Genomic DNA, 24,985 nt, shown 5'->3' with positions numbered 1-24,985 from the left:
CAAATCTCTGTTTTCGGGCCTGTCCCACCTCGTGATGTAACGCATACTATGTAAACTTGCCCATCGGAGCTGACTGCAACATAGCAGGGAGCCACACCATATCTTTTCCCTTGCGAGTAACTGCGTACGATCCCCCACGCCGTGATGTAGCACTAGACCCGTTCCAAATTTCGTTCACCGCGGTGCAGGACCCTATCCATGGAGCAGGGATCAGTCAATACGTCGCTGAATCGAGCAATGAGCAAACAGATTCCCGTTGCAAACCTGTGACCGCTGATCACAAACGTGTGATCTCTGCCGGGTCTCCAGCAAGACCCCTAGCTTCTTCGGCAAACAGTGTCTATTCGAGCTTTACAGTGTAACCAATGACCTGGCACAGCATCTCGATGCGGTCTGTTGCCTATTCATGGTTTGTCGGACAGGGTCTTAGATTGGAATGTGTGTATTTCCATCCAGGGTCCACTTGGCAATGCGTATCGCTGACACCTGGAGCCAGTGCAAGCCGTAATTGTTGCGCTTAGTCGGGACTCATCAGCAAGCCGCTGCCGCCTATAAATGGCAACTCTTGTGCTTCACTATAGGCACTCCCATTGCCATCCATTCATTTCACTGCCTACTCTATTTAATTTCACTGCTTTGCACACCAACACGCATTACGCTCTTTTCCGCTCCCTTGCTATTTAATAACAATTGACGCACCTGCCTCACTTTCATTACTTCGTATTACCATACCCTCTATAATGTCTAACGTCGCTCGTCGTTCACAACCTGCCTATTCATCCGGAGTTTTCGAGGTTACCGAAGAGGTTAGTCATGGCTATGCTGTACATGCCCAGCCGGAATGCTTACCGCATATGTGATTGCAGATCGCTAGCACTCTCGTGGCTCAATCTGGTTTTCGCACCGTTCATTCCGGTCTCAATTGCGCCGGAATCGATGGTCAGTCAGCACTGGAACATCCAATCCTATTGTCGGCTTATTCTGGCTTGGGAGTCGGTTTGAGCGTTTCCGAGATGTATGCGTTGAAGTGCAAGGTTATTGCTCCAAACAATGCTCAGCCCCCCCATTTCATTCACGAGATGAGTCATCACATTCACGTGGGCAATTCAGAGACTTTCCCTGGAAATCTGGTCGACAATACGTCGATAAGCTCCATCGGTGTGATCACCGAACGTCGCACCCTGATTGAAAAGCCTTATGGTGGTAAGCCAACGACGGTGTGCATTGTCAGGCACACTGATTGGGATCCTACTGTAAGCTCACTCGCTTGTGCTCAGGTTTAGGTCGGATGCTGACTCCTTGACTGCAGACTTCGGCCAATGTTGAGTTTAACATTGAGTACTGGTGTCGTCCAGTCAGAAACCTCATCAAGACACAGAATTTATTCCAGCGTGGACGGGAAGTGTCCTTAACAGGATTTATAACGGGTCGTGACCGAAGCCGTCACCTTTTGCAGGTTGATGTGAGTCCCGACGATCATCGCTTATGCACCGTACATTGCTCATGCTCGCTCTCACGTCATAGGTGTATTCGGTGTCCGTGGCGACCGGCCACGAAAACATCAATTCACCATCTCCCGGAGGTGCAACCGGCCAATCACGTACCACCAGAGCTGGTCAAATTAGGCTTCCTAGGTTCGTGAAACTCTCTTTATTTTGTTTCGCCAACTAACATTTTCCGTTTTAGACCGGACGAGCAAGGCACTGCGTATGAGCCGCCGTCATCTTCGCCTACCGAATCAACCCGGACGGCGGCGATTAGTGAATCTCACTTCTTGCCGTTTGTCGAGGCATCGGGATCCTCGGCCGTCCCTACGCCTGTTGATTCCCCAGAACAACCGATAAACGCGGGTTCGCTGGTTGGGTACGTTCACTGCCTAAATGCGAAATCTCCTTTGGGTGACTAATTTACGGATATTTTGCAAGAACAGTATCCTCCAAGAGTTAGATCCCGCCGGTGCCTCCACTGATGCCAACGGAAATGTGCGACAGTCTGCACGTGCAAGCGCCAATTCCAACGGCAAACGCCCACGGGGTAATTGATCTATGTTTTGGCGGTTATCATGTTTGGGAGGGGTTTTGAACGTCCACTGCTTGCTACCTGGTTTTGTGTATCCCGAGGTGTTCCCCGAGCCGTACTATTACTTTCTTTACCCAAACCTCTATTCTATAACTCTGTTTCACTGTCGATTTCTCACTCCAATGTTCTAGGTATCGGTCTATAATTAGTCTGCCTGGCATATCAGAGTCTCACTGTCACGTAGTGAGCTATGCTCAAGGACCTGAATCATGTTATATGCCATAACTCAAACTGTCTTTCTCTATCAATGTCTGTTTTCTTGGAAATAAAACCCTACTGTCATTACCGTAAGAAAATTTCCCATACGACCTCCGCCTGACTACTTCGGCTCTGCAACGGCAACATTGACAATGTGAGAAAAGGTTTTCAGGTCTGTTACTTCACTTGCGACAAGGCCAGTAGCAAAGGGTGATGCTTTCACAAGTCATGTGTCACTAATGTGAAAGCTTCATGGAGTCAAACGCCCATATCAAATGAAATGCTGTGACGTGACACCTTCCGCAGATGGTATTATGTAGAACACTATGTCGTCCTGTTTACCAATTTGATGCAATCTCAAGTCCAAACCATGACATTGATACATCTGCCCGTTTTAATATTGCATTACTTCCTCTGCGGGGCCACTTTACAACCATCAGTACGACTAACGGCCGCCCATTCTCGAATATTTCCATTGTACGCGGGTTCACCTATGTACTGCGGGAAAGCTGAACGCAGCGACTCTATTCCGATCAACGACGCTGATAGATCCTCTCATTCAATGACTGGCCGTCGGTCACGTGGACGACCACGGGGCTCGTCGAGGGTCACGTCGAGCGCAAGTGAACGAGGTCGTGGTGAAAACCAAGGCCGCGGAAGCGGACGTAGTCGAGGGCGAGGTCGCGGACGCGGTGCGAACGCCGAGCCAATTCAAGAAGGTGCTGTAGCCAGTAGGGGCGGACGAGGCCGGCGACGTGGCAGAGGCCGCCCTCGAGGATTGCCACGCTTACTTCCAGCACCGAGGAGGCCAAACTCGGGTTTCGCTGTGTCAAGAGACTCACAAAATACCGAGGCGTCAATCACGACCAGATTGGCTATTGAAATTCCTCACAGACTGAGCCACTGTGATGACGTATGCACCGGCTGCAATGCGTTACACTGGAAAGAAGAGCGACCGGACAGCGCCTCAAAGTCAGAACCTTATGCATATCGCGAATGTTGTCAGAAGGGTCAAGTACACCTACCAGCCGAGTATGCGGGCATGAATGTGACGCCGCAGTTTGTCCACGACTTGCTAACGCATGATACGGACGGTAAGCTATGGTTTTGACTCCTTCGCCGGCCAAACTGACATTGTTCTTGCAGCCGCAAGGGAATTCAGAATGAACATCAGGCGATACAATAACGCCTTGTCGTTTACGTCTCTCGGCACCGATATTGACAACTCTGTGAATGGTCCCTTGGGCGTTTATACTTTCAGGATTCATGGGGCCCTCCATCATAACATTTCAGGGCTACTGCCTGATGATGGAAAGCGTGCGGCCTTTTCGCAAGTGTACGTGACGGGGGACGGAGGTCACGAGGAAGTAGTTGATAGGGCAACTCGGAGATCTAATCGACTCAACAATGATGCCGACCTCGACAATCAAACCCAGCGTGCGAGGACTACACCGTTGAATACAACAATTATTGAGAGGTTTATGAAGTTCTTCTATGAGGTCAACCCCTTCGCCCGAATGTTTAAGTACGCCGGCAGTATTATTGCAACCAATCCGGATATTGCAATGAAGCTGAAATCAATGGATTTGCATAACCGTGACGCCCATCGTTACAACTTCCCAACCGCGGACGAGGTCGCCGTGATTATGGAGGGTGATGACTTGGTTGGGGAAAACACTCGGGACATCATCCTGTACCGTCAGGAGGGTGGTTTAAAGCCAATATCCGATCTACATACCTCTTACCTTGCGCTGCGATACCCGATACTGCTTCCTTATGGAACACAGGGTTTTGATGAGCACTATCGGCAGCCGGGTGTCGCGAGTAAGTCAGAGTTACAGTCATACGTGAGTATCGGTGTGGTAACACTAAACAGACTTTATGATGTTTTCTAGGACGGCACGGAAAGATCACGAATTTGGAGTGGTTCGCGAGGATTTTGTTCTCGAGACCGTCCGTCTTTTCGGCTATTCTCGCGGCGGGACGTCTCTTTCAGGAGGTTCTGGTCGATATGTATGTCTGTGTAGAATATTGGCGACTGCAATTCTTGAGAAATAATCAAGTCAAGCTCAGATCTGCTATGTATAATGGAGTCGTTGAGGCCTTAGGTTCTCGCGATTTATTGCCTTCCAAAGCTGTCATTCTTCCGTCGACGTTTACTGGAGGTGCAAGGTACATGAATGAACTTTATCATGATGCAATGTCTTTAGTGAAAATACATGGGAAACCTTCCTACTTTATCACGATGACCACGAATCCAGCGTGGCCGGAGATCGTTCGAGAACTCGGACCTGGGCAGACGCCACAAGATCGACCCGATTTGATTGCGAGAGTCTTTAACTTGAAGTTTGAAGCTTTGCTCGATGATGTAGCAAAGCGGTCGAGGTTTGGCAAATGTTTATCCTATGTGTACACTATTGAGTTTCAGAAGAGAGCTCTCCCTCATGCCCACCTGATACTGATTATGGACAAGGATTCTACGCCGAGGACAGCGCAGAAGATTGACTTACAAGTATCAGCTGACATACCAGATCCTATCACCCATCCACGTCTACACGCTTTAGTTTCACAACATATGATTCATGGCCCGTGTCGTAAAAGAGCGTGTTGGAAGAATAATGCATGCAAATACGGGTATCCTCATGAAAAGAGAGAAGTCACCACCGTTTCAGAAAACTCGTACCCTACTTACAAGCGTCCGAACAACGGGAGAACAATTGAAAAGAATGGTCGGATTGTTTCGAATTCCGATGTCGTTCCCTATAGCCCGTACTTACTCTTGAGGTATGAATGTCACATCAACGTGGAAATACCGGTAGGCATCAAAGCCGTGAAATATCTGTATAAATATATATCCAAGGGACACGACAGATCAGCCGTTAGTTTCACGCAAAACGATGAGACGCTTAGTTACCTAGATGGAAGATACGTGAGCGCGGCCGAAGGTGAAGTATTTCTCTTGAACACTGCACTGTTTTCATTGTTGACAAATGATCTGGAACAGCGGCTTGGAGACTTTACGCTTATGCCATCGCGGGGAGGTATCCTGCCGTGCAGCGTCTTGCGTTGCATTTGGAGGATGCACAGAACGTAGCCTGGGTGGACGAAGATCAATTACAAGAAAATATTGAGAGTGGTCGGGCTGCTCGGACGACGTTGACTGAGTTTTTCCGCTTGAACAGAGAGGATCACCTCATCGAAAAGTCCAATGTCCGGGCCAGGACCTTGCTCTATAGCGAATTTCCTAGCCATTTCACATGGAATGAAAAGAAACATGAGTGGCATGACCGCGTCAATGTAACGGGCACCGTATCGCGGACGTACTTCGCATCCATTCACACTGGAGAGAGGTATTATTTGCGTCTGTTGCTTGGACATGTGCGTGGACCGACAGGGTTTGATGACATCAGAACCGTGGATGGCGTGGTCTTCAACACGTATCGCGAAGCGGCAAATGAATACGGCCTGTTGTTGGGGGATGAGCATTACGCAGCCTCCATGAAAGAAGCAGCGTCTTGGCAGACAGGGGGGCAGCTTCGAAACTTTTTCGCTCTCCTCTTGAAACACTCACCTCCAGCAGACCCGATGACACTGTGGCTTACAAACAAACATCACTTGAGCGATGATTGCGAACGTGATATTACGCGGCTACATCCCAATTTGCAAGTGGACCAAGCTACGATTGAGGCTCTTGGATTACATCGGCTTAGACGCTGTCTACAAGAGATGGACATGTCACTTGGTGAGGCAGGCTTACCTGAAGAGGATATGGAATTGCTTTGCTATTTGGGCGATCTGTATCAGCCTGGCACCGGCGTGGAATACACTGTTGAGGCCAGCCAAGCAGCACTGACTACCGCAATGACGCAGATGAACGACGCGCAGAGAACTGTGTTTGAAGCGGTCACGAGCTGTCTGAGCCAGCAATCTGGCGGTTTGTTTTATCTCGATGGCCCCGGAGGGACGGGAAAAACTTTTGTATTAAATGCTCTGTTACATCACAGTGTGGTCAACGATATTGAAACCGTGTCAGTGGCGTCTTCCGGGATCGCTGCGTTGCTTCTCCTTAAAGGTCAGACAGCGCATTTGGCTTTGAAGGTGCCCCTACAAGTGGACAACACGATAATGTGCAACTTCGGCATTGGCGATAAAACTGGACAAAGATTGAAAGCGGCTCGGTTTCTGGTTTGGGATGAAATTGCGATGCAAAATATCAATGTAATCGAATGTGTTGATTGCAGTCTGAGGGATTTGAGGGGTAGCTGCGAATCCTTTGGCGGACTGTGTGTGCTGTTTTCAGGGGATTTCCGGCAGACACTTCCAGTGATTCCGCGGGCAAGCATCGCTAGACAGGCGAGGGCGTCTTTGAAAAACTCAAAGCTGTGGCCTGAAATTACCAAGTACGCTCTCGATGTTAATGTCAGATTGAGGAAACTCCCCGGTCAATCGGACCAGGAGGTCGATGCAAACATTGCTTTCGGAAAGTGGCTGTTAGCAATTGGCAGTGGGACACAGCAAGAGAATGATCACGAGTTCGTCGACATTTTGCAATGTAACGTACACTTAACAAAAAATGGAGAAGCTTTCGACAGGGAGTTGAACGTAGAGCATTACAATCAGTTGAACAGTTTGATCAAGGTTGGCAACTGGCGAGAGTTAAGCGACTATTACTCGGAAAGATGCATACTGACGCCGCTGAATGATGATGTTAATGCAATCAACAACAAAATATTGAATCACGTGGAAGGTGTCGAGTCGGAGTATTTGTCGATAGATAACATGGTCGAGGACTATGTCGAGGAGGTTTCGCCTGAAATATTGAATTCTTATAGTCTGGCGTCTTTCCCAAGACATAGGCTGACGATCAAGCCAGGGGTGGTCATAATTTTGCTTCAAAACTTAAATTTGGCGCAAGGTTTATGCAATGGGACAAGATTAGTAGTAACAGAGTGTGGCAAGACTTCTCTACGCTGCCGGATTGTTTCTGGTGCGCAAAAAGGTAGCATGCTGATGCTTCCAAAAATCAAATCGTTACATTCTGGCGACGGCGAGTTTGCTATACCCTTTTATCAATATCAGTTCTCAGTCTCATTAGCGTTTGCCATGACCGTGAACAAGGCACAGGGGCAAAGTCTCAACAAGGTCCTGGTGGCACTTCCGAACAACGTGTTTTCGCACGGTCAACTATACGTGGCTTTGTCCAGGTGCACCAGCTCGGCAAATGTCACAGTGTCATTGACGCCAGGGAGGGGTAATTCAACTTTGAACATTGTGAGTAAGGCTTTTTTGAGTGCTTCACAAGGCCATGATTCGCAGCATGAAGCGATCATGGAAGATCAACCCGTGGAAAGCAGTGACGATGATTCATGGGGTCTCAATGATGAAATTGAGTCAGATGAATGGGAAGCCTATTCAAATGAGGATGAAATGTTAGAAGACTGAGTAAGTGTCTTAGACCCTTAATGTCTGGGGAGGCACATGGCTAACAGTCATTCCTTTGACATGTCTTAGCACTAACCTCGACGTGGTGGCCTTTGTGGAGGAGAAGGAGACATGGGTTCAATGAAAGGCAGCTTAAACGTATTCATTGATGACAGCGTATTCAACATTAAAATGCGTATCAATAATACTGTGAATATCTATTATGCTCAATCGCTTGGGCAAGTATGGCAATCTTGTGTAGTGCGTGCTGAGGGGCTCTAGGGCTGGGCGCGGTAACCAAGTGGCTCATTGAGCCAATGTCTAAACAGCACTGATTGAGGGCGAGCACTCGAAGCCGAGGTCGCAGCGTGACGTTTAAACCACAGGTATGCAACTGCCTACGATAGTGTAGTGCTCAATCTGTTGTTGCGCGAGATCAAAGTTAAGTTTGGTAAACAATTAACTTTGATAAGGAACTAACCTGGGCAACGAAACTAGATGTCTCTTTGTCCTTCCCGATGAGACTCGCATTGATGCACACAGTGACACCAACGTCCAGTTCGCCCCAGTACGAGGGGAGGGGAGTGTAATGTCGAAAGTGGTTCTGCCGTGGCCCGGCGGTCTCTGTGAAGCATAGGGATTTGTGAGTGCAATGCGAAGAGATGTTTAAAGTGGATTAACTCACTAGAGGATCAACATAGTCATGTTTCACGACAACGACTGCGTTCCAGGGCATGCCCATTCTCGTGCCCTCCTCGAAGTGTACAGACTTGACTTGACCAATAGCGCTCAGGTGTGCTCTACCTGCGAGGTTGTCGAGTGAAGATGCAAAGGGTCCGACGTCGACCTGACTCATTGCATTGTGTCGAAGCATCGGCCTTTTGGTAGTTGGATCTTGACCGAATTGTCCAGTGATTGTATAAGTAGTGTCACGTTGGAGCACACTCTCATCACTGCAAAAAGTGATCGCCGCCATGCGTTCAAAGTCGAGATGCCCGTCAGCTTGGCCAAGTACTAGCACAGTCTCGGCCTGGTGCCATCCGAGCACACCGGGTGTTCGCCGGGTAGACTACATGGCGTACGTCAGTAAACAGGGAAATGATACGCTTAATGATCAGACTGACGACGCTGGTGACGGGGAGGGTGGCCGTGATTAGGACTCCGGATCGCATTTTGTGGAGTAATTGGGGCGAGGTTGATTTAGGGCGTGTAAAGATTAATTAAAATAATGGCCTGAGGAAGTGTTTGGTTTGATTTGACGGTATAATTGTGCTTTTATAGTGGTGGAAGCTGTGTGTCGGGAATGATAATCAGTGGCTCTCATTGTGTCGGTGGATGGTGAAGGTAATGCCTTGCCCGCAACGTAGGCTGGGATTCGTCTGGTTTCAGTAAGGAATGAGAAGGGTCCTTGACAGTAAGCCCGTAAGATTGCTCTACGTGTTTGAATTCATTGGGGGGAAGACAGCGGTACTACGACTGGATATTGAACAATCTCATATGCTTGGGTTCAAGGAGCGGGCCGGGAAAGACAGAAGGTGACACAGTTTACATGAGCAATGTGGTCCGATGTGGCCTGGAAATTGGCATTGGAGCATTGGCATACACGCGAAAATCGGTTTTGGGCTGTTCACTTGGTCAACGATTGGGAGACGTGGGGGGTCAATGTGCAGGGAGGTTGCGAGGGTAGCCTGCGCCGACAATGGGACCCAGTATGAACGCATCAATTGAGCCTCAGACACCGATAGTAGACAAAGTGCCTCATTGTGGTGGTGTATGCTATAGGGTTTGTATTACATGCAACAGGTGATGATCGGGATGAAGGCGGACACGATGAGTATGTCAGCAATACAATGTATGTCATACACAATCCAAGGGCGGAGCCATTGTTCTACGAAACACTTTGGTGTGGTGTATAGGGTGCAATAGCCTCATTGGTACTCTAGGCGACTTTTGCCAAAGGCGTGATCTCTATGGACGTTTTGGAAATAATTGTTTGCGTAATGACCATGAAGACGGTCTCATGCGGTGATTTTTGTTGGTCCAAGTTTAGTACCGCAACGATGTATCCTAAAACGTGTCAGGTATTAGAGAAAGTACTACGTCTGTGGATTGTTACGATGAACTCACGGTCGGGGTCTGGGATGTCAGGAGCAGGTTGTAGTGTAAAAACAAGGCTTGAGGCACGAGGTGATCCAAAATCACGAATTCGAAAGGCATAATTGTGCCACAGATGCATCCTGGTAGTGACTCCAGTTTCGAAGATAAACAATTTCGATGGTTCGATATCTGGCACGAGAAATTGTCAGCAACCGCACAACATTGAGAACGAGATGGAGTGCGTGTTGGACACACATTGTAGGAAGTGACTGTTTAACACATTCAAGAATTGAGGATCGCTCAATGGAGATACGGGGTGTTCAGCATAGTTTGTGGCAGACATCAGGGCTATGAAGCGTGACAGGAAGCTTGGTTGGTGTTGAGAGCGAATAATTGGATAGCTTATTTCTCTTGCGCAGATAGGCAATTGCTTTATAGTCGTCAAATGGTGCAAAGATGAGGCGAGTTGCAACGTGAAAGGTCGTGGTTAGATGACGTGGATAAGGGTCCATTGTCGTAATTCGAATTGACTTCGCATTAGAACTTCGTTTGAGATTAAGGGTTCGTCGTGGTTCTCCCTACAAGGGTTAAGGTGATTGATCTGTCCGTTGGTCTATTGATATCCAAGGGCATCGTGATGTCAGGTCATGCAGTGCTAGTGGTGGTAGTCAACGGGGTGGTCTGAAACGCAGACAATGTTGAGTGGCCTCCCTGAACATGGCGAGAGACACAGCTAATGTTTGGGCAGGACAATGTGTGGCCTATTGCGAAGGCCTATTCCAGGTCTGTTTGTGAGGAGTGGCTCCGACAGGCGAGCAATGGCCGGCCCCGATGGCCTTACATTGCATAATGATACATATCATCATTTATGGGATACAAAGTACAAATCCGGACTTGTGCCCGGGCACGTGCCCAGAAGTCCAGTTTCCCGGACACGAGGGAAAAACTGGGCAAAACTTAATTCCCACCTCACTGCCCAATTCACTGCCCAAATCTGATCTCCGCTCAGATTCCACACACCCAATTCAATACCCACATACCAGATTAACTTTAATTTCATGTCGTCGTCTCAAGATATACCCTCTGATACCTTCAATTCCCTTGACCCTTCTTCCGAACCAGATCCTAACGCTACTCATCTCCAACTGGACCCTTCAACTCTCAGTCAGGTGCTCACTGGCGCGATCCAACTAGCTCAATCCGCCGGCTCAAGTGTTCCCAACAAAAACAAAATGCCCAAAGCTAAGAAACCTCGTAAATCAAAAGCAGATCAACCCAAACCACGCTCGCCTCCTAAGTCAAAAAGTCGGAAACCAAAATCGAAGAAGTCCAAAAAGCCGAAATCTGATGATGAAAGTTCTAATGACGAGGATGAGAAGGGCCGCAGGACAACCATTCATTGGGAAAATGATGATAATGGGGCGGGGAAATCTTTGATGTACTTATTGCTCAATTGGCTCACAGATGAACATAATTTCAGTAGATTCAAAGATAACAAATCTGAAAAGCGAGCTGTGGCTGAAGAGATTGAAAGGTATTTCATAGATAATGGAATCACTTGGCAAGATGCGAACACGATCCGGAAAAAGGTACATATTTTTGTCTTATTCATGTTTCTTTCCTTTGTTGATGTCTCAGTCTCACTTTATTGATTTCTTCATAAATCAATATTGTGATACAGATTATGCGATTAGAAGAGGCTTGGCGCAAAGCCGATGATGAGCGAAACCGGACTGGCCAAGGCACTTGGATGACAGCGAAGGAAGTCAAGGCTGCGAAAGGTTGGGCTGATGATAATCCTGAATGGATTAAAATGGAAAAGGTAGCCTTCGGTAAGCAATCATGCTGGATCTATGCATGTTTCCCTTATGTGTTGTTCTAATGTCTTTTCTCGCATTCTTCTTAGCATCTATCTTGAAGAAGTGTAGATACTTCGTGGAACTGGAGCCCGTCTTTGGAACCCGACATGCTAATGTCAGACTCGCTGCCGCGCACGGTTTACCTGCACCTACTCAAAACCTTGAAAGCGAAGTTCAAATGGAGCGTGATTCAAGAGAACATTCAGTTAATTCAAATGTAGTTTATGAGGAGCTTCAAAGCCGTTCTATGCAAGAGGCTTTATCAACAAATGCTGTGGAAGATGGTTTAAACAGTAGTTCCAAAGAGCCAACTATGGAAGACTTCATGAATGTCTTGAATGACAACGATGAAATTCCAGATGACGGTCAAATCCCTTACACACCCACCCCGTTCCGACCGAGAGATTCTTTTCAAGCCCAATCTGAGACTCAAACGACCTCTTCATCACTCAAGCGCACAGGTTCTGGAAACTCAGTTGACTCTACTAGCGTTGGGACCTTCAGCAAAAGAAGCCGAACTTCTGGTTCGGCGTCTTCAATCCAGGCTCTCTTACAAGGAAATCAATTCGGATCAACCCCTCTACAAGCAAGTTCAAATGTCCGAGCGGATCCAAACCTCAATACTTTGGAGCAACAAGCTTTTTTTAAACATGGTCAAAGTATGGAACGTTTGGCTCAGGTAGTTGAAAACATGGGTAGCTCTATTTGTGGACAACAACCGAAACAAACCGAGTTCAGCCCTGAAGAAGCAAAAAAAAAATCTCAGATTGAACTGGAATTGGTTGATGTGAAGTTAAGCAATCTCAGATTGAACTGGAATTGGTTGATGTGAAGTTAAGCAGTGATAAGTTTGATTTAGACTCGCGAAAGGAAAAACATTCACTTGAGATGAAGCAAATGAAAGCTGAATATGAACATCAACAAGTGGCACGAAATGCTCATCTGATTAGTACCTTGATGAAAGATCATAACCTCAGCCTTCAGGACGCAATGCTCGCTGCGCAACACGCACAATCGATGATGCAATTGAGTTCAGCTTCAGGCTCAGGTGTTTGACAAAAGAGTTATATCTCTTGTACTTTCTTTTCGTCAAAACTTCAACTCTTTAAAAAAAATTAAAACCTCTCTCAAATCAAAATAAAAAATTATCTTGTTTTACATTTCTTTTTTTTATATCTATAATGATTCCTCTTAGTATTAAATAGGTCCCATTTGTCTCGCTCTGGCTTGTTTGCACTCAATCTGAAATCTGTTATTTTGAAATCGATTTTTATTATTTGCCACTTTCGAAATGAATCAAATAGATACTTTATTTGAAAATAACATAAAAGGAGAATACATAAAAAAAAAACTTCAAACAAAAAAAGTGAGCACTTAAGTAAGAAAAAGCCACCACAATGGGTTCACCCAAACTAAGGTATGTAATAAAATAAATATCTTAATGATTTTGTCTGGTCATTAAGAATTCAGCAAAAAGATCATCTCTTTGACGTGTATCACGCTCTGTTCTTAAAATTGAATTGTCATTATCAAAATTTGGGGCACCCGGAGGTGTATTTCGACGGCGCGGTTGGTAATCAAGAGGTTCGTCTAACGTCCCCAGTACACCAGACCAGTCCTCTTTGATAGAGATGAGGAAGTTATGTATGATCAAACATACTTTGATCCACTGGTTAGCTTGCAATGCAGTCAAGGCGTCCTTGATGACTAATCTAAGTTCTTTTAAAGATTGAAATCTGCCTTTCAACATTCCGTTACAATGTTCAATGATAACCCGCAACACACTGATTGCTTTATTGAAAGCGTCTTCATCAGATCGAAGGCTGTGACCAGCACATCGTTTGAGACAAGGAATCACCACATCGGATACCGTATACGCGGAGTCGGCTAGTATATACTCATCTTTTTCAAAATAAAGGTTGGGATTTTTGTACAACTAAATAGATGCAAAATGGGAATGTGATTAGTAAGACTGTGAATTGATGAGTTACGTTGACGAGACAGACCTTTGAAGACCGGAACACACGCTGATTGTGCACACTACCACACCACCCCAATTCGTAATAAGTCACCCTCCGATGAATATCACATACCAGCATTATGTTGTACGCATAGAAGTTCTTCCGGGTATAATAATCTTCAGGTGTCACCCGAGGAGCTGAAGCCAGGGCAATCAGGGTACCATCTACAAATCCCACACAGTCTTTGAAGAAAGTCATCGACGCAGTTTCTTCTTTCAGAGCCAAGCGTTCTTGAGGAGTTGGCCACCGCATGTACTGGTCTTTCAAACTGAGAACGGCATGGATGAACCGTTTTGTCCAATTTTGCACGCTTCCTTCTGTGGATAGAAGTGAAGCAAAAATGAAGCGGGAAAATCTTAAGTACAAATAGAAATTACAATTCAACCTTACCTGAGCAATTGAACATCCTGGCCACATGGAAATGGTCTCCACCATTTCCTCCAGTTCCTAAGTTTGCAAGTGCCACCAACGTCTGCCACCAAACAGGAGCCTGCTTCATGTTCGAGTTGTTATGAAATACAGGATTATCCTCAATTAAATCAATCAGCTTATTAAAAGCTAACTTTGACATTCGGGCCTGAAAAGAAACCTCACTAAGCAGGTGAAATACAAGTCACATTTAAAAATGAAGATCTGTCACTTACGAGCTTGATGAAGCCATCGCCACCTTCAATCAGCACTTGAGAGAACCAGGCATTTCGGAGTTCCTTACGACCACGAGGGATCCTGTTTGAAACAAATCGCTTATTATTTAAGATCGTGAGTGCTTCATCTAGGACTTCAAGATCTGAAATAGCCTGTCTTCGCAGATGATATCCCCAGCGAAGGAGGTTATAGTTTTGATCCAAAGCGGGTATCAACTCGAGAATACCGACAAGAGTTACGAGAGCGGTTTTTTTTTATCATCGTCTGTGATCGATTGGCGAAAGAGCGCTAGGGCGTGAAGCATCCGGAATAGGAAGTGGGCGCCAGCGATATCGACTCCAAAGTTGGCTAGAAGGGGTAGGTTGTTGTCTCGCAGGGCTTTGCGTGCGTGACGTTCCACTTGAATTGACCGTCTGAGGGATTGCTTGCGATGGAAACGGGGCATGGAGTTGGTGCTGAGGAGTTCGCAGGGTTGGAGTTAGATGAGGTGAATCTGGCTGACGGAGGATTCAAAGCTGAACTCGTGCCCGGGCACGTGCCCAGAAGTCCAGAGTACAGATTTACCGCCAAAAATGGAATTCGGACTTCTGGGCACGTGCCCGGGCACGAGTCCGGATTTGTACTTTGTATCCCATAATTATGCAATGTGTGGTGTAGCTACAACGTGACTATGTGGCGGCTGGGCGCCAATTGCCTAGTTTCAGATAAAACAAACATTCAAAAGAGATAGAAATGTAAGATTAAAGTAAGCCAGTTGGATTCATGTCACCTTTCTTTCCATAACATACCACTTTCTGAAATCCACACATTCTCATCTTTAGCCTGTGCATTGTGATTCGATAAACTTTTTGATTCGTTTTGAAGGAGAAATCAAACGTACTAAAGGCTAAGCTCTACTCCAAAACGGGAGGGATGACTCTTTGTATAGGCGTAAGAACAAGGATATATTTATAAGCAGGTAGATGGTAGTATATTTGACGTATTGCAGATGTTATGATACACAATCTCGTTGGCTCGTGTCTTATCAAAAAACATCTCTTTGAGAACCATAGAAATGAATAGGAGAAAATCACGCTTGGAAGGTTCAAGAAGGGAACCAATGGAAAGGGAAAAGGTGGGAATCACAGAGATTGACCATATGTATATGGCTTGCCTTCTTCACCTAAACATCAAACTCAACGGTTTCACCATTTGTAGTATTACCTTACCAATGTCATGAAAGTTCTTGACACTTAACAATATTCAACTTGATCCCTGGGCCACCTCACACCATTTTGATGTAAAATGTTGGGCCATCATGACAGACAACAACGGCTGAGTTGAATAAAGTTATTTATCAGATCTTGACAACAAATTCAAGATGTTACGGGTGTCATATTGTGTTTAGGGGGCGTATGAGGATGTGTGATCATTGCTACTTGAGCAGCATGAGAAAATAATCCTGTGTTCCTGATCTTTTTGTAAATACATACGCATACGCTCGGGATCTTCAGCTATGAATTTAGTTCCCGAGGCTTGGGAGGACAGAGCTTTTAACATTCTATAGATTTTTGAATTGCAAACGGATCAAACTAGTCTATTAACTTGTGTATATATGAACACCAATACCTTATTCCATCCAAAAAAATCAATCTTTTTCGTTATTTAATTACAAACCTTTGCAGGTTTAGAAGGATCTAAAGCTTTATACAAAGATCCTACAGTTGAAATGACCATGACTGCTAGACCAAAGATTACTAAACAGAGTGCACCAAAGTTTTGAGAAGAATAAATTGATTTTGTTGAAAGTTTAAGATGACAAGCAGCTGGAAAGACAAAAGCTAATGCTGATGCTGCAAATCCACCAGTCAGTTCTAGAACGATTCCAAGATCACAGGTCGATAAAGAGACTGTCAAGAATAGAAATGAATGTTAGATCTTTCAGGTCTGGATTACAGTCGAAGTCTCGATACTCACTGAGCAATCCACTGCCGACCAGTAGAGTGGTGTAAATCACATGTCGCGTTTGGTCAAATGTTTTGTTGTGATAGAAGAATGTCTCGATGGTCTGGGCGCACCAGAAAACCGTATACGCTGATCAGAAGAGATGCAAAAGGTAGTGTTTCAAGGGTCAGAGATTTAAAATCCGACTCACCTCACGGCAAACAAAGCATTCGAGGGGAAGGGTGGTGAACATATTGAGTCCAAAACAAACTCGAGCGATATTGATTACAATATCATCATTTGGAAAATTATTGAGAATGTTACTGGGTAGAGATATAGATACAGGTCAAGCCAAAATATCTCAGGGAAAAGGTGTTAGAAAAAAGCCACGTACGCCTGTGTCAGTTGGGTGAAGGTCAGAAAGCCCGAGAAAGACATTATCAGGCAAGCAATGACTGATAATGCAGTTGATACATGTATCACTTGAGCGAACCGATCGAGTGTAGGTGTTTTCAATGACCCATAGATGAGTACTACGAAAAGATGATTCTTTACGATTAGTCCATTGGACCATCTACACGCTGGTAGTCATATTACGTACGAGAATTGTGATGGCATACAAATGCAAAACCTGAACAAATTGAACCATGAATGAGATCTTCTATCTTTCATTTGAGAAGGTTTCCTCACTTATCACCCCGATGGCTTCTGTCAGACCGGGCTCGATGAGAGTCCACCGTTTGTTTGGGTCACCCCGTAAGCTGGGGTTTACTGTGGGACCTTTAGTTGCTACTGAGATGACGATGATTACCATACTATGGAAAATAGAACGGGTTGGAATAAGTGCATGTTCTCAATTATACCAGTCAGGTGATTCTGTGATGCTGATGAAAAGTCAATAAAAGCGTTACCTTATAAGCGCCAGAGTGCTTGCCTTGCTCAATTTGGAAATGTCGCGATAGAGCGATAGGGGATATGATACAGTGACAGTAAAGAACACGATCACAAATGACCTAGAAAAGAGGAACGCAAGCCAGTCGATTCGAGCCAGGAATGGAAGCAGTGCGGTGAGAACATGAGGGATCGTGTCACCTGAATGGATTTACAAACCCAGTGTTATACCCAACATATTTTTTGGGAAAAAGCCAGTACAGAGTCAGTGATCCCAAAAATTGTCAAAGATTGGCGAAAAATAATGCAACAGATCGAGCGAAAGATAACAAGAGCATAGTTTTGTCATAGAGGCCTATATGAGAAGCAATATGAATTGTGATTCAAATGCAAGTAGGAAAAAGGGACCTCAACTCACAAAAGGCCATCTGAATCTCCACTCACCAACAATCACCCCAAAGGCACACATCCCACCAAAGGCAAACGTAAACTGAAAGAATGAAACTGCAGCCTTTCCAGGGAACCCAAAACAATGTTCCAAGATTCCAATGTAATTCCTTTGACCGGTAAGTTTACTATTTAAAGCTATTAACCTGATAGACCAATCTGTGATGATTCCAAGGACGATGATCATAACCGTTCCAGTAAAGAAGCCAGAGTTTTTCAAGGCATAAGGAAGTCCGATGATACCCGCGCCCAGTATGCTGTTAGCCATATTAGCAACGCCTGCAAACAGGCCACCGCCTGAATCAAGCAGGTGTGAATGATCGGATGGAGAATCAGGTGAAAATGATGATGGTTGGGATGGATCAGACGGTAACAACGGTTCTTCATCGTCTGGATCGGAACCTCTTGATACCAGACTGTCACCTCTCGAAAGTCGTGGAGGTCCTGAACCGAATGAGTTTTGAGCTAGAGGAGTTGTATCAGCTTGCGATGTACCATATTGGTCTTGGTGTTCACCATTGTTTGAAAGTGTATCGGAGTCAGCTTCGAATGCGTATTCTCGGCTAGCTATCGTACTAGCAAGACGTGGAGGATAATTCAATTCGGAATCTTCTTGAAGTGCAAAGAGGCTGCTGGACTCTGAGCTGTTGACCAAGCCGTTGGTAGGCTGTCCCGAAACCATTTTTTGTAAGTACGTTTGTCCTGGTTAGATTGTCCTTCAGAGTCGTCTAGCATCTAATATCTTCACGAGATCTTGATTCGTGATTCTTGAGCCAATGGACAATGATGAGGTTTGCCGTTCTGAAGAGGTAAACAGATGAATGCGATCGCTGGTTGCTGTTCGAGAAGATCCGGGTCGATGAGGAATTCGAACCCGCCTTCATAAACACTCATCACACTGAAAGACCGATCAAACATTCTCTCATGGGAATCAATGAACATCTTGCGAGCTCTCAATGACAAAAAGCAGAATCTTGGAGATAAATGACCAGAGCTGGTAATCGTGGTTTCCAATAGTGTTTCTGATACTTTACAAGATCTACGAGTGAGCCCTAAAGCAGTATGAAACCCCTGCATATATGACAATAATGTGAGGTTTTTCTGCAAACTTTACAAAACCTCTGCGAGTTTCAGTATCTTCTTTCAAAGGGCTTGAAAGTTTAAGGCAGGCTGAAATCAGAATAAGAGATATGTACTTGAGAAGAAAGAGAGATGGAACAGAAGCACAGAAACTTGGCAGAAAAAGCGCTGCCACCTCCAGAAGCCCTTCTGCGGCCTGGATTCTGAGCACCTTGAGGTATGAGAGGCAAAACCTGCCAACAAATCATCAAACCTCTTAGTTGGATCCCTGAATGCCTCACATGCACCAAAGCACAAAGGCTTCCTTGTGCTGAGACAAAATGGAAACTGGATGAAAGAAGTGGTTTCAGTACTATTCAAAACCGTGCGGACACTAAAACTCGCTACAAAGTATCGGGTGTTTACCCGACCGGTTAGCTCCGCCGGGAGTCCGGGACGGAATAACAAGATTTTTGTGATGAAGCCATCCAAATTTAAATTTTGCACGTGAAATCTGAATGCTCAGCCAAAAGTTGAATGCAGAGCTCAACTCGAACATTCCTAAACATTTTCATTTTTCGTAATAAAACTTTTAACAAAACATTCTCAATGTCAACTACTACTCCAACTCCAACTCCAGGGTTCACCTCTCATCAAGAATCAACTACAACCATTTTAATTCCAACATCTGCAAATTCAACTGAAACTCCAGAAGTTTTTATAAATCCAGTTCAAGAATATAATCGAGATTTATCTATTGCAGCAATAAGAGCTTGGAGTAGTATTAGAGATGATGAATTTATTGCACGTCGAAATGCTAAACTTACTAGATCAAAAAAACCTACAAGAGGAAAAGGAAAACTTGAATCTAATTCTAAAAGAGCTTTGATACCCGATCAATCGGAGACTAACTCTTCTGAGATACCGATCGAAGAAGGCAGCGATTTGAAGAAAGTACGTTTGGATGATTCAGTATCAGAAAAACCTAAGGAAGTGGAAACCACAGTGGCGAACGAGAATCAAGCGAAGATTACAGCAGATCTCGTAAATGAATCTTTAAACTTCATCGTCCAGTTGCAACCAAATCTGATGAAAAAATCAGGTCCAATCAAATTCTACCTTACCTCTACAAGAAGAGAATGGTTCTACAGACCCGTCCGTTTCCGTTTGCGCGAATCCATCAACTCCTCAACTCAAAGCTCCAAAATTTACAGCACTGGAAGCACTCAGCGCAACTGGTCTTCGAGCAATACGATATGCAAAAGAAATACCGTCAATGAAGTAGGTTTCATGTGAACTATGATGCTCAATGACATAGTCTGATATCTGATGAACTTTATAACAGGTGGATCATCGCTAATGACTTATCTGCGTCTGCTGTCAAATTCATCGACGCTAATATCGCTCATAACGGTCTAGGTGTAGATGAGACTGATGGAAAAAACTTACCACGTGTCAGGTCTAATCTAGGTGATGCTTGGTCAGTTTTCCACCAGGTTCGAATTGTTTACTTTGTCTTTGTAAGATGGTACATTTGATACACATAAAGACTAATGAAAAATTCTTTGAATATCTTAGCGATGTGATGTACTCACATCGACAGCCCAGCAAACAATTTGATTTGGTAGATTTGGATCCTTATGGTACAGCTGCGCCCTTTATGGATGCTGCAGTTCAGTGCATAACAGATGGAGGTAATTGATTTCTGGTAGACGATAACCATCAGTGAAGACTAAACATTGACACCTGTTCTCACAGGATTATTGTGTGTGACTTGCACTGATCTGGCTGTTCTAGCTGGAAGTGCATATCCAGAAAAATGGTGCGCCGCATTCCCTACAAGCATTATTTCCATCAGACCTCTCGCACACCTTCTGAGTATTGTATGATTTGATTAGCTTCGCTAATTACGGCGGAACTTCGCTACGAGCCGAATTTTCTCACGAGTATGCACTTCGTCAGGTGATCCATGCTTTAGCTACCTCTGCAGCTCGATACGGCAAATATGTCAAACCGCTTCTTTCTCTATCAATCGATTTCTATGTCCGAATCTTTGTCCGGGTCTATAACTCTCCCGTCGAAGTCAAAAAAGCTATGGTGTGAGTCTAACTATATCAGTAGCAAGTCATTTAGACGACTAACCGAGTATCCATACTTTGATGCCATCTTGGGATAGTCAAACTGCGCTAGTATACGTTTGCTCCAACTGCTCTTCCCATCACCTTCAACCACTCGGTCGCTGTCAACCCAAACCGACTAGATCGGGCGAAGGTGTCAATAACTCCTACGGCACCAGTGCCGGCCCTCCAGTGCCGGGTCCTCAGTGTACAGAATGCGGTGGTAAGTTTCATGTAGCTGGGCCTTTATGGTCAGGTGCTCTACACGACGAAACTTTCATGAACAAAGTGCTAGAAGACGCTGGGAGGAGTGATTGTGGACTGAATACAGCTACAAGGATTAAGGGTATGGTTGGCATAGCTAAGATGGTAAGATTTCAAACTTGAAGCTGAGAAGTGCAATTTTAAATGGCCTTGACGTTAAATTTTTGTTGATTGATTTTGAATCATAGGAATTACCAAATGAACACTTCTTCTTTACTCCAGCTAAATTATCTGGATTATTTCATTGTAATTCTCCTTCATTAACAAACGTAGCTTCAGCTCTTTTGAATGGAGGTTATCAAGTTTCTCGTTCACATTGTCAACCTGGATCCATCAAGACTGATGCACCCAGGTCATATATACATGATGTCATGCGAAAATGGATTGAAACTAATCCAGTCAAAATGGCAAATATCAAGGAAGGAAGTCCTGCACATGTACTACTTTCCAAACCAATTACGTAAGTCTGTTTTGGCTTCTGATATGCTTGGGTTACAATTCACTGATATGGGTGATTTGTTTAGGTCAACTGTTTCGTTTGACCGTCATCGGGAGGTTGATATTAAGATGCAAACAAATGTGAAAGTGGTTAGGTATCAAAATAACCCACTTCCTAATTGGGGACCTAAAGCTAAAGCAAAGACTAATTGATCTAATGTGCAAAATGATTATACAATCAAATTATTCTATTACATCTGATGCAATATTAGTTCTTCCTTGGGTTTTGGAGCGCATCTGAAGGTGGTACGCCCCCCAGGGTAAAGCTTGACAGGAGTTGCCCAAATGACAACAAAAGATGACTCAGGTGACTTATGAGATGCGCTGGGTCTTACATAGTTCATGTCTAGTCTGAATAAAAACATGTTTGGGGTCTCTAATTCAGGAGTGTATCTTGTGCTCAGTTTTATCAACTCTGTCAGTGAACATTTGCTAAAAGCTTGGGTGAAGAATTTAGCATGTTTTCAAAAATAAAAACCTTTCCAAGGGTTTTAGCATGCAGAGAAACAAATAAGTGTGGACTAATTCTCTGGTCACTTGTGAGATTCAATTGTACAATCCTTTTGGTTATCAATAGGGTATTTAGTCAACCATATGTTTGACAGAGTCTTTCCAAGTGATCAAATAGGTTTGTTAGAAGGATTTGTATCTTCCTTCATGCTTGACACAGTTTTTGAAGGGGTACTTTTGTACTTGTCTTACAAGGTTTGTGGTTCCTTCAAATATTTATTCCCCGCGTTTTGGTTTTGTAACTTCTCAGGGGATGTGGCTGATTTTCTCAATGAATTTCAGAATCACATCCTTCCAGTACCAATCATCAGTCTTCGACCCTTGCTAGCAATCCCGTCAATCACCACAAAGATCCAGCCATAACCTGGTGGGTAGACTTCTGGACTCGTTGGGATTTGAACACTTAAGTGATCACGACCGCTCCCTAATTTACTCTTTAGCTCAACCCATCGCGAGTTCATATGCACAGAGTGGGTTACTGAATATCATAAGGGAATTTGAGGGGCACTTGTCAGAATCGACTTATAAAATCCATCCAGATAGGGATTCTGGCTCACCAAAGCCCAAATCTATCAAGACCACCATCACATTTTTCTTTTCCAGCGGGACTGCGCTGGACATGGCGACTTTGATCATCTGAGAGAAATCAGCTATCGATGGAACAGTAGCGATGGATGGTCGGCCAGGAGCTGTGATGTAGGGGGGGCTGAGCCACTCAACACGATATTCTGTCGGATACTTGGTCTTTGTGATATCCCCATTGGGATTACTACCAGCAATCATAACCTGGCCGCTGGGGGTCAAGGTAGCAACAGAATGATAAAGTCGAGCGATAGTAGATGTGGGCATGTTCACCGAGCTAAATCTAGAGCCTAATGGTGCTGCGGGATCGTACAACACAGGTCTGAAGGCCGGATGATCGGCGTTCGAATTTCCTATCTTGTCTGGAAGATTGCCGTAACCTGCAGTTCCCTAGATCAACGAATATTGCGTATGAGCTTTCAAATCCCGTTTCTGTCGTTCATCTTTTTGCTAGGCATCATCGTGAAATTCAGCTTACCGACATCCCGCCGTTGACGATGAGGACTTTCCCATCAGGCATCATCACTGCGTCAGGCATTACCCTAGGTTGTGGCATTTTCTCTACTTCCCAGCCTTTGGCTATACCTCTATCTGTAAGTACCATACGCACACATTGGTCTGATGCCGGATCGGACGCTTTGACTTCCGCTTGTGTCAAACTATCAGCTATGGAACTTCCACCGCATATGAGAACTTCAGGCTGATAGGCGTTTCTATAGGTAAGTGGAAGAATTATTCCTGTGCCTGTGAAAGGATAGGAGACTCGGACACCGTTGGGGAAAGAAGGCAAAGGCCTCTCGACTCCTGTACGCCAGCTGTAGAGCATGGCATCATTGTTAGCTGCTGCAAAGACCATATCGGGCATTGGTAGGGTTATCAAGATTGGATAAAGATTAGATGCTAGTGTTTTGACCAGGAAGGGTGAATGAATTGGAACTTGAGGTGATTTAGGGGCGAAGTCAAGTTTTTTGGGTGGGAAGTATTCGATTGAAGGATTGTTGCTACCAGCCTTATTTCTAAAAATGTAACAGACAGTTTCAGTTCTGTAACTTTATTTTTCATGATCTGGTCTTTATATTTCAAAGAAAGGGTGGGCATGACTGACTTCCAACCTCCCCCTTTACTACCGCCCATTATCATGACACTGCCGTCGGGTAGTCTCGTAACAGTTGGATACCATCGCGCACTGGTCAAGCGTAATGCATCGGGAAATTCTACGATGTCGCATTGTCCATCTTTGCATGGGGTGAAGAATCGAATAGATCGGAGTCCGTTCAAATCTCCAAAAGTCGGCGTACCCGTTTTGCCTTCTACCACTGCGTTTCCTCCAACACTTTTAAGCTCAGAGGAAGATTGTCTTTAATCAGTTCACCTCCACAGCAAAGGTATAAAGGTTGCTTGTCTTCTTACTTGATCAAGGTACCATTTCCCAGAAAGCTTCCAGCCGCGCAAAACGTATTCGAAGTTGGATTCAGCGCCCTGACTGCATGTGTGTCGAGATTGTAAATTGCAGCCCATGATGGATGCCCTTGGGTCGTGAGCGGGTTGTGTTCCACCTTGAATTATCAACGTCGATTTTGTACCAAACGAAGAAGTCAAACTTGGCAAAAGGTGTCTCGAGAGCAGATACAAAACAATATAGCGCCAGAATGAAAATGCACACTTTGTCAATCACAATTGCCTCAGTGTCACTGATGACGCTTAATTGCATGGCAGACACTCCAGTATTTCCTTTCTGTTCTAAAGTCCATGCCTCCGATCCCGCAAGTCTTTTGTGCTTGGTGAATTGGTAGAAAAACCTTTTCTCGTGTCCAGCTTGAGTTGCGGCTTTGAAAAGTGTTCCTCCTCTTGCCTGGTATTTTTCGACTTCTTCTTGTTGACTTCGAGAAAAGTGTGGATATTGTGACAAGAGACCTGAGTGGAAATATGTGTGTGGAATATGTCTTTTCATCACGAGTATCAATATTGTCGTGAATCCTATCAAAAGTGGCACAGACATCACTTTACGATAAATCGACGCTGCCATCGTGGGCTTTGAGTTATGAAGGTGGCTAATGTGAGGAGTAACCGAGTAAGGGATCCACAATCAGAGAGTTCAGTAAAGGAATGTAGAGTTGAATAATCCCGACGAAAGATAGCTGTAAAATTGAGCAACGCTCCTGAATGAGAATTACCAAGATGCTCGAAATGCAATGGAAGACTTCAAACAGCAAAGTCGGCGATTGTAAGCTTGTAGGACGATGGGCAAAAAGTAAATTTGCCCATACGAGGTATATCTTTGCGGTCGAGTTTAATGCTGCTTGTATGTACATACATGAGTTATCTTCAATCGAGCTCATCTCTGAGGGGTGTTTTTCTCGTCCAGGAAATCGTA

The 24,985-nt window shown here is 44.9% G+C and overlaps 9 protein-coding genes across 9 annotated transcripts; 5 read left to right on the top strand and 4 right to left on the bottom strand.

Annotated features, from left to right (window-relative positions):
- Positions 1-740: 740 nt before the first annotated feature.
- MELLADRAFT_69303 (uncharacterized protein) lies at positions 741-2,224 on the top strand (the record flags this gene model as incomplete). Its single annotated transcript, XM_007418213.1, has 7 exons — positions 741-806; positions 867-1,253; positions 1,310-1,462; positions 1,525-1,634; positions 1,687-1,863; positions 1,931-2,034; positions 2,211-2,224. 7 exons carry the CDS (start codon positions 741-743, stop codon positions 2,222-2,224), a joined length of 1,011 nt encoding a protein of 336 aa, XP_007418275.1.
- Positions 2,225-2,770: 546 nt separating this feature from the next.
- MELLADRAFT_69302 (uncharacterized protein) lies at positions 2,771-3,871 on the top strand (the record flags this gene model as incomplete). Its single annotated transcript, XM_007418212.1, has 3 exons — positions 2,771-3,371; positions 3,424-3,813; positions 3,849-3,871. The coding sequence occupies 3 exons, from the start codon at positions 2,771-2,773 to the stop codon at positions 3,869-3,871; spliced, it is 1,014 nt and encodes a 337-aa protein (XP_007418274.1).
- A 3,509-nt stretch (positions 3,872-7,380) lies between these two features.
- On the top strand, positions 7,381-7,719 carry MELLADRAFT_95678 (uncharacterized protein; the record flags this gene model as incomplete). Its single annotated transcript, XM_007418238.1, has 2 exons — positions 7,381-7,548; positions 7,594-7,719. 2 exons carry the CDS (start codon positions 7,381-7,383, stop codon positions 7,717-7,719), a joined length of 294 nt encoding a protein of 97 aa, XP_007418300.1.
- Positions 7,720-7,976: 257 nt separating this feature from the next.
- Positions 7,977-8,870, bottom strand: MELLADRAFT_95677 (uncharacterized protein; the record flags this gene model as incomplete). Its single annotated transcript, XM_007418237.1, has 4 exons — positions 7,977-8,096; positions 8,180-8,320; positions 8,384-8,767; positions 8,823-8,870. 4 exons carry the CDS (start codon positions 8,868-8,870, stop codon positions 7,977-7,979), a joined length of 693 nt encoding a protein of 230 aa, XP_007418299.1.
- Positions 8,871-9,637: 767 nt separating this feature from the next.
- Positions 9,638-10,138, bottom strand: MELLADRAFT_113530 (uncharacterized protein; the record flags this gene model as incomplete). The annotated part of the gene is made up of 3 exons (XM_007418249.1): positions 9,638-9,765; positions 9,826-9,984; positions 10,051-10,138. 3 exons carry the CDS (start codon positions 10,136-10,138, stop codon positions 9,638-9,640), a joined length of 375 nt encoding a protein of 124 aa, XP_007418311.1.
- A 1,470-nt stretch (positions 10,139-11,608) lies between these two features.
- On the top strand, positions 11,609-12,486 carry MELLADRAFT_95676 (uncharacterized protein; the record flags this gene model as incomplete). Its single annotated transcript, XM_007418236.1, has 2 exons — positions 11,609-11,627; positions 11,702-12,486. 2 exons carry the CDS (start codon positions 11,609-11,611, stop codon positions 12,484-12,486), a joined length of 804 nt encoding a protein of 267 aa, XP_007418298.1.
- A 3,508-nt stretch (positions 12,487-15,994) lies between these two features.
- On the bottom strand, positions 15,995-17,873 carry MELLADRAFT_24482 (uncharacterized protein; the record flags this gene model as incomplete). The annotated part of the gene is made up of 8 exons (XM_007418207.1): positions 15,995-16,209; positions 16,277-16,367; positions 16,455-16,566; positions 16,638-16,776; positions 16,845-16,874; positions 16,934-17,058; positions 17,155-17,335; positions 17,579-17,873. Coding segments are annotated over 8 exons (1,188 nt in total), but the record flags the coding sequence as incomplete, so codon positions are not given.
- Positions 17,874-19,249: 1,376 nt separating this feature from the next.
- Positions 19,250-21,672, top strand: MELLADRAFT_113527 (uncharacterized protein; the record flags this gene model as incomplete). Its single annotated transcript, XM_007418266.1, has 9 exons — positions 19,250-19,684; positions 19,743-19,921; positions 19,986-20,120; positions 20,219-20,334; positions 20,399-20,462; positions 20,539-20,739; positions 20,817-21,126; positions 21,210-21,481; positions 21,546-21,672. 9 exons carry the CDS (start codon positions 19,250-19,252, stop codon positions 21,670-21,672), a joined length of 1,839 nt encoding a protein of 612 aa, XP_007418328.1.
- A 647-nt stretch (positions 21,673-22,319) lies between these two features.
- Positions 22,320-24,370, bottom strand: MELLADRAFT_23337 (uncharacterized protein; the record flags this gene model as incomplete). The annotated part of the gene is made up of 6 exons (XM_007418206.1): positions 22,320-22,507; positions 22,587-23,001; positions 23,090-23,627; positions 23,717-23,944; positions 24,022-24,167; positions 24,275-24,370. Coding segments are annotated over 6 exons (1,611 nt in total), but the record flags the coding sequence as incomplete, so codon positions are not given.
- Positions 24,371-24,985: the final 615 nt, after the last annotated feature.

Source organism: Melampsora larici-populina, assembly GCF_000204055.1.
Source record: "Melampsora larici-populina 98AG31 unplaced genomic scaffold MELLAscaffold_87, whole genome shotgun sequence".
NCBI classification, from domain to species: Eukaryota; Fungi; Basidiomycota; class Pucciniomycetes; order Pucciniales; family Melampsoraceae; genus Melampsora; species Melampsora laricis-populina.
This window is presented reverse-complemented; position numbering and strand designations above follow the sequence as displayed.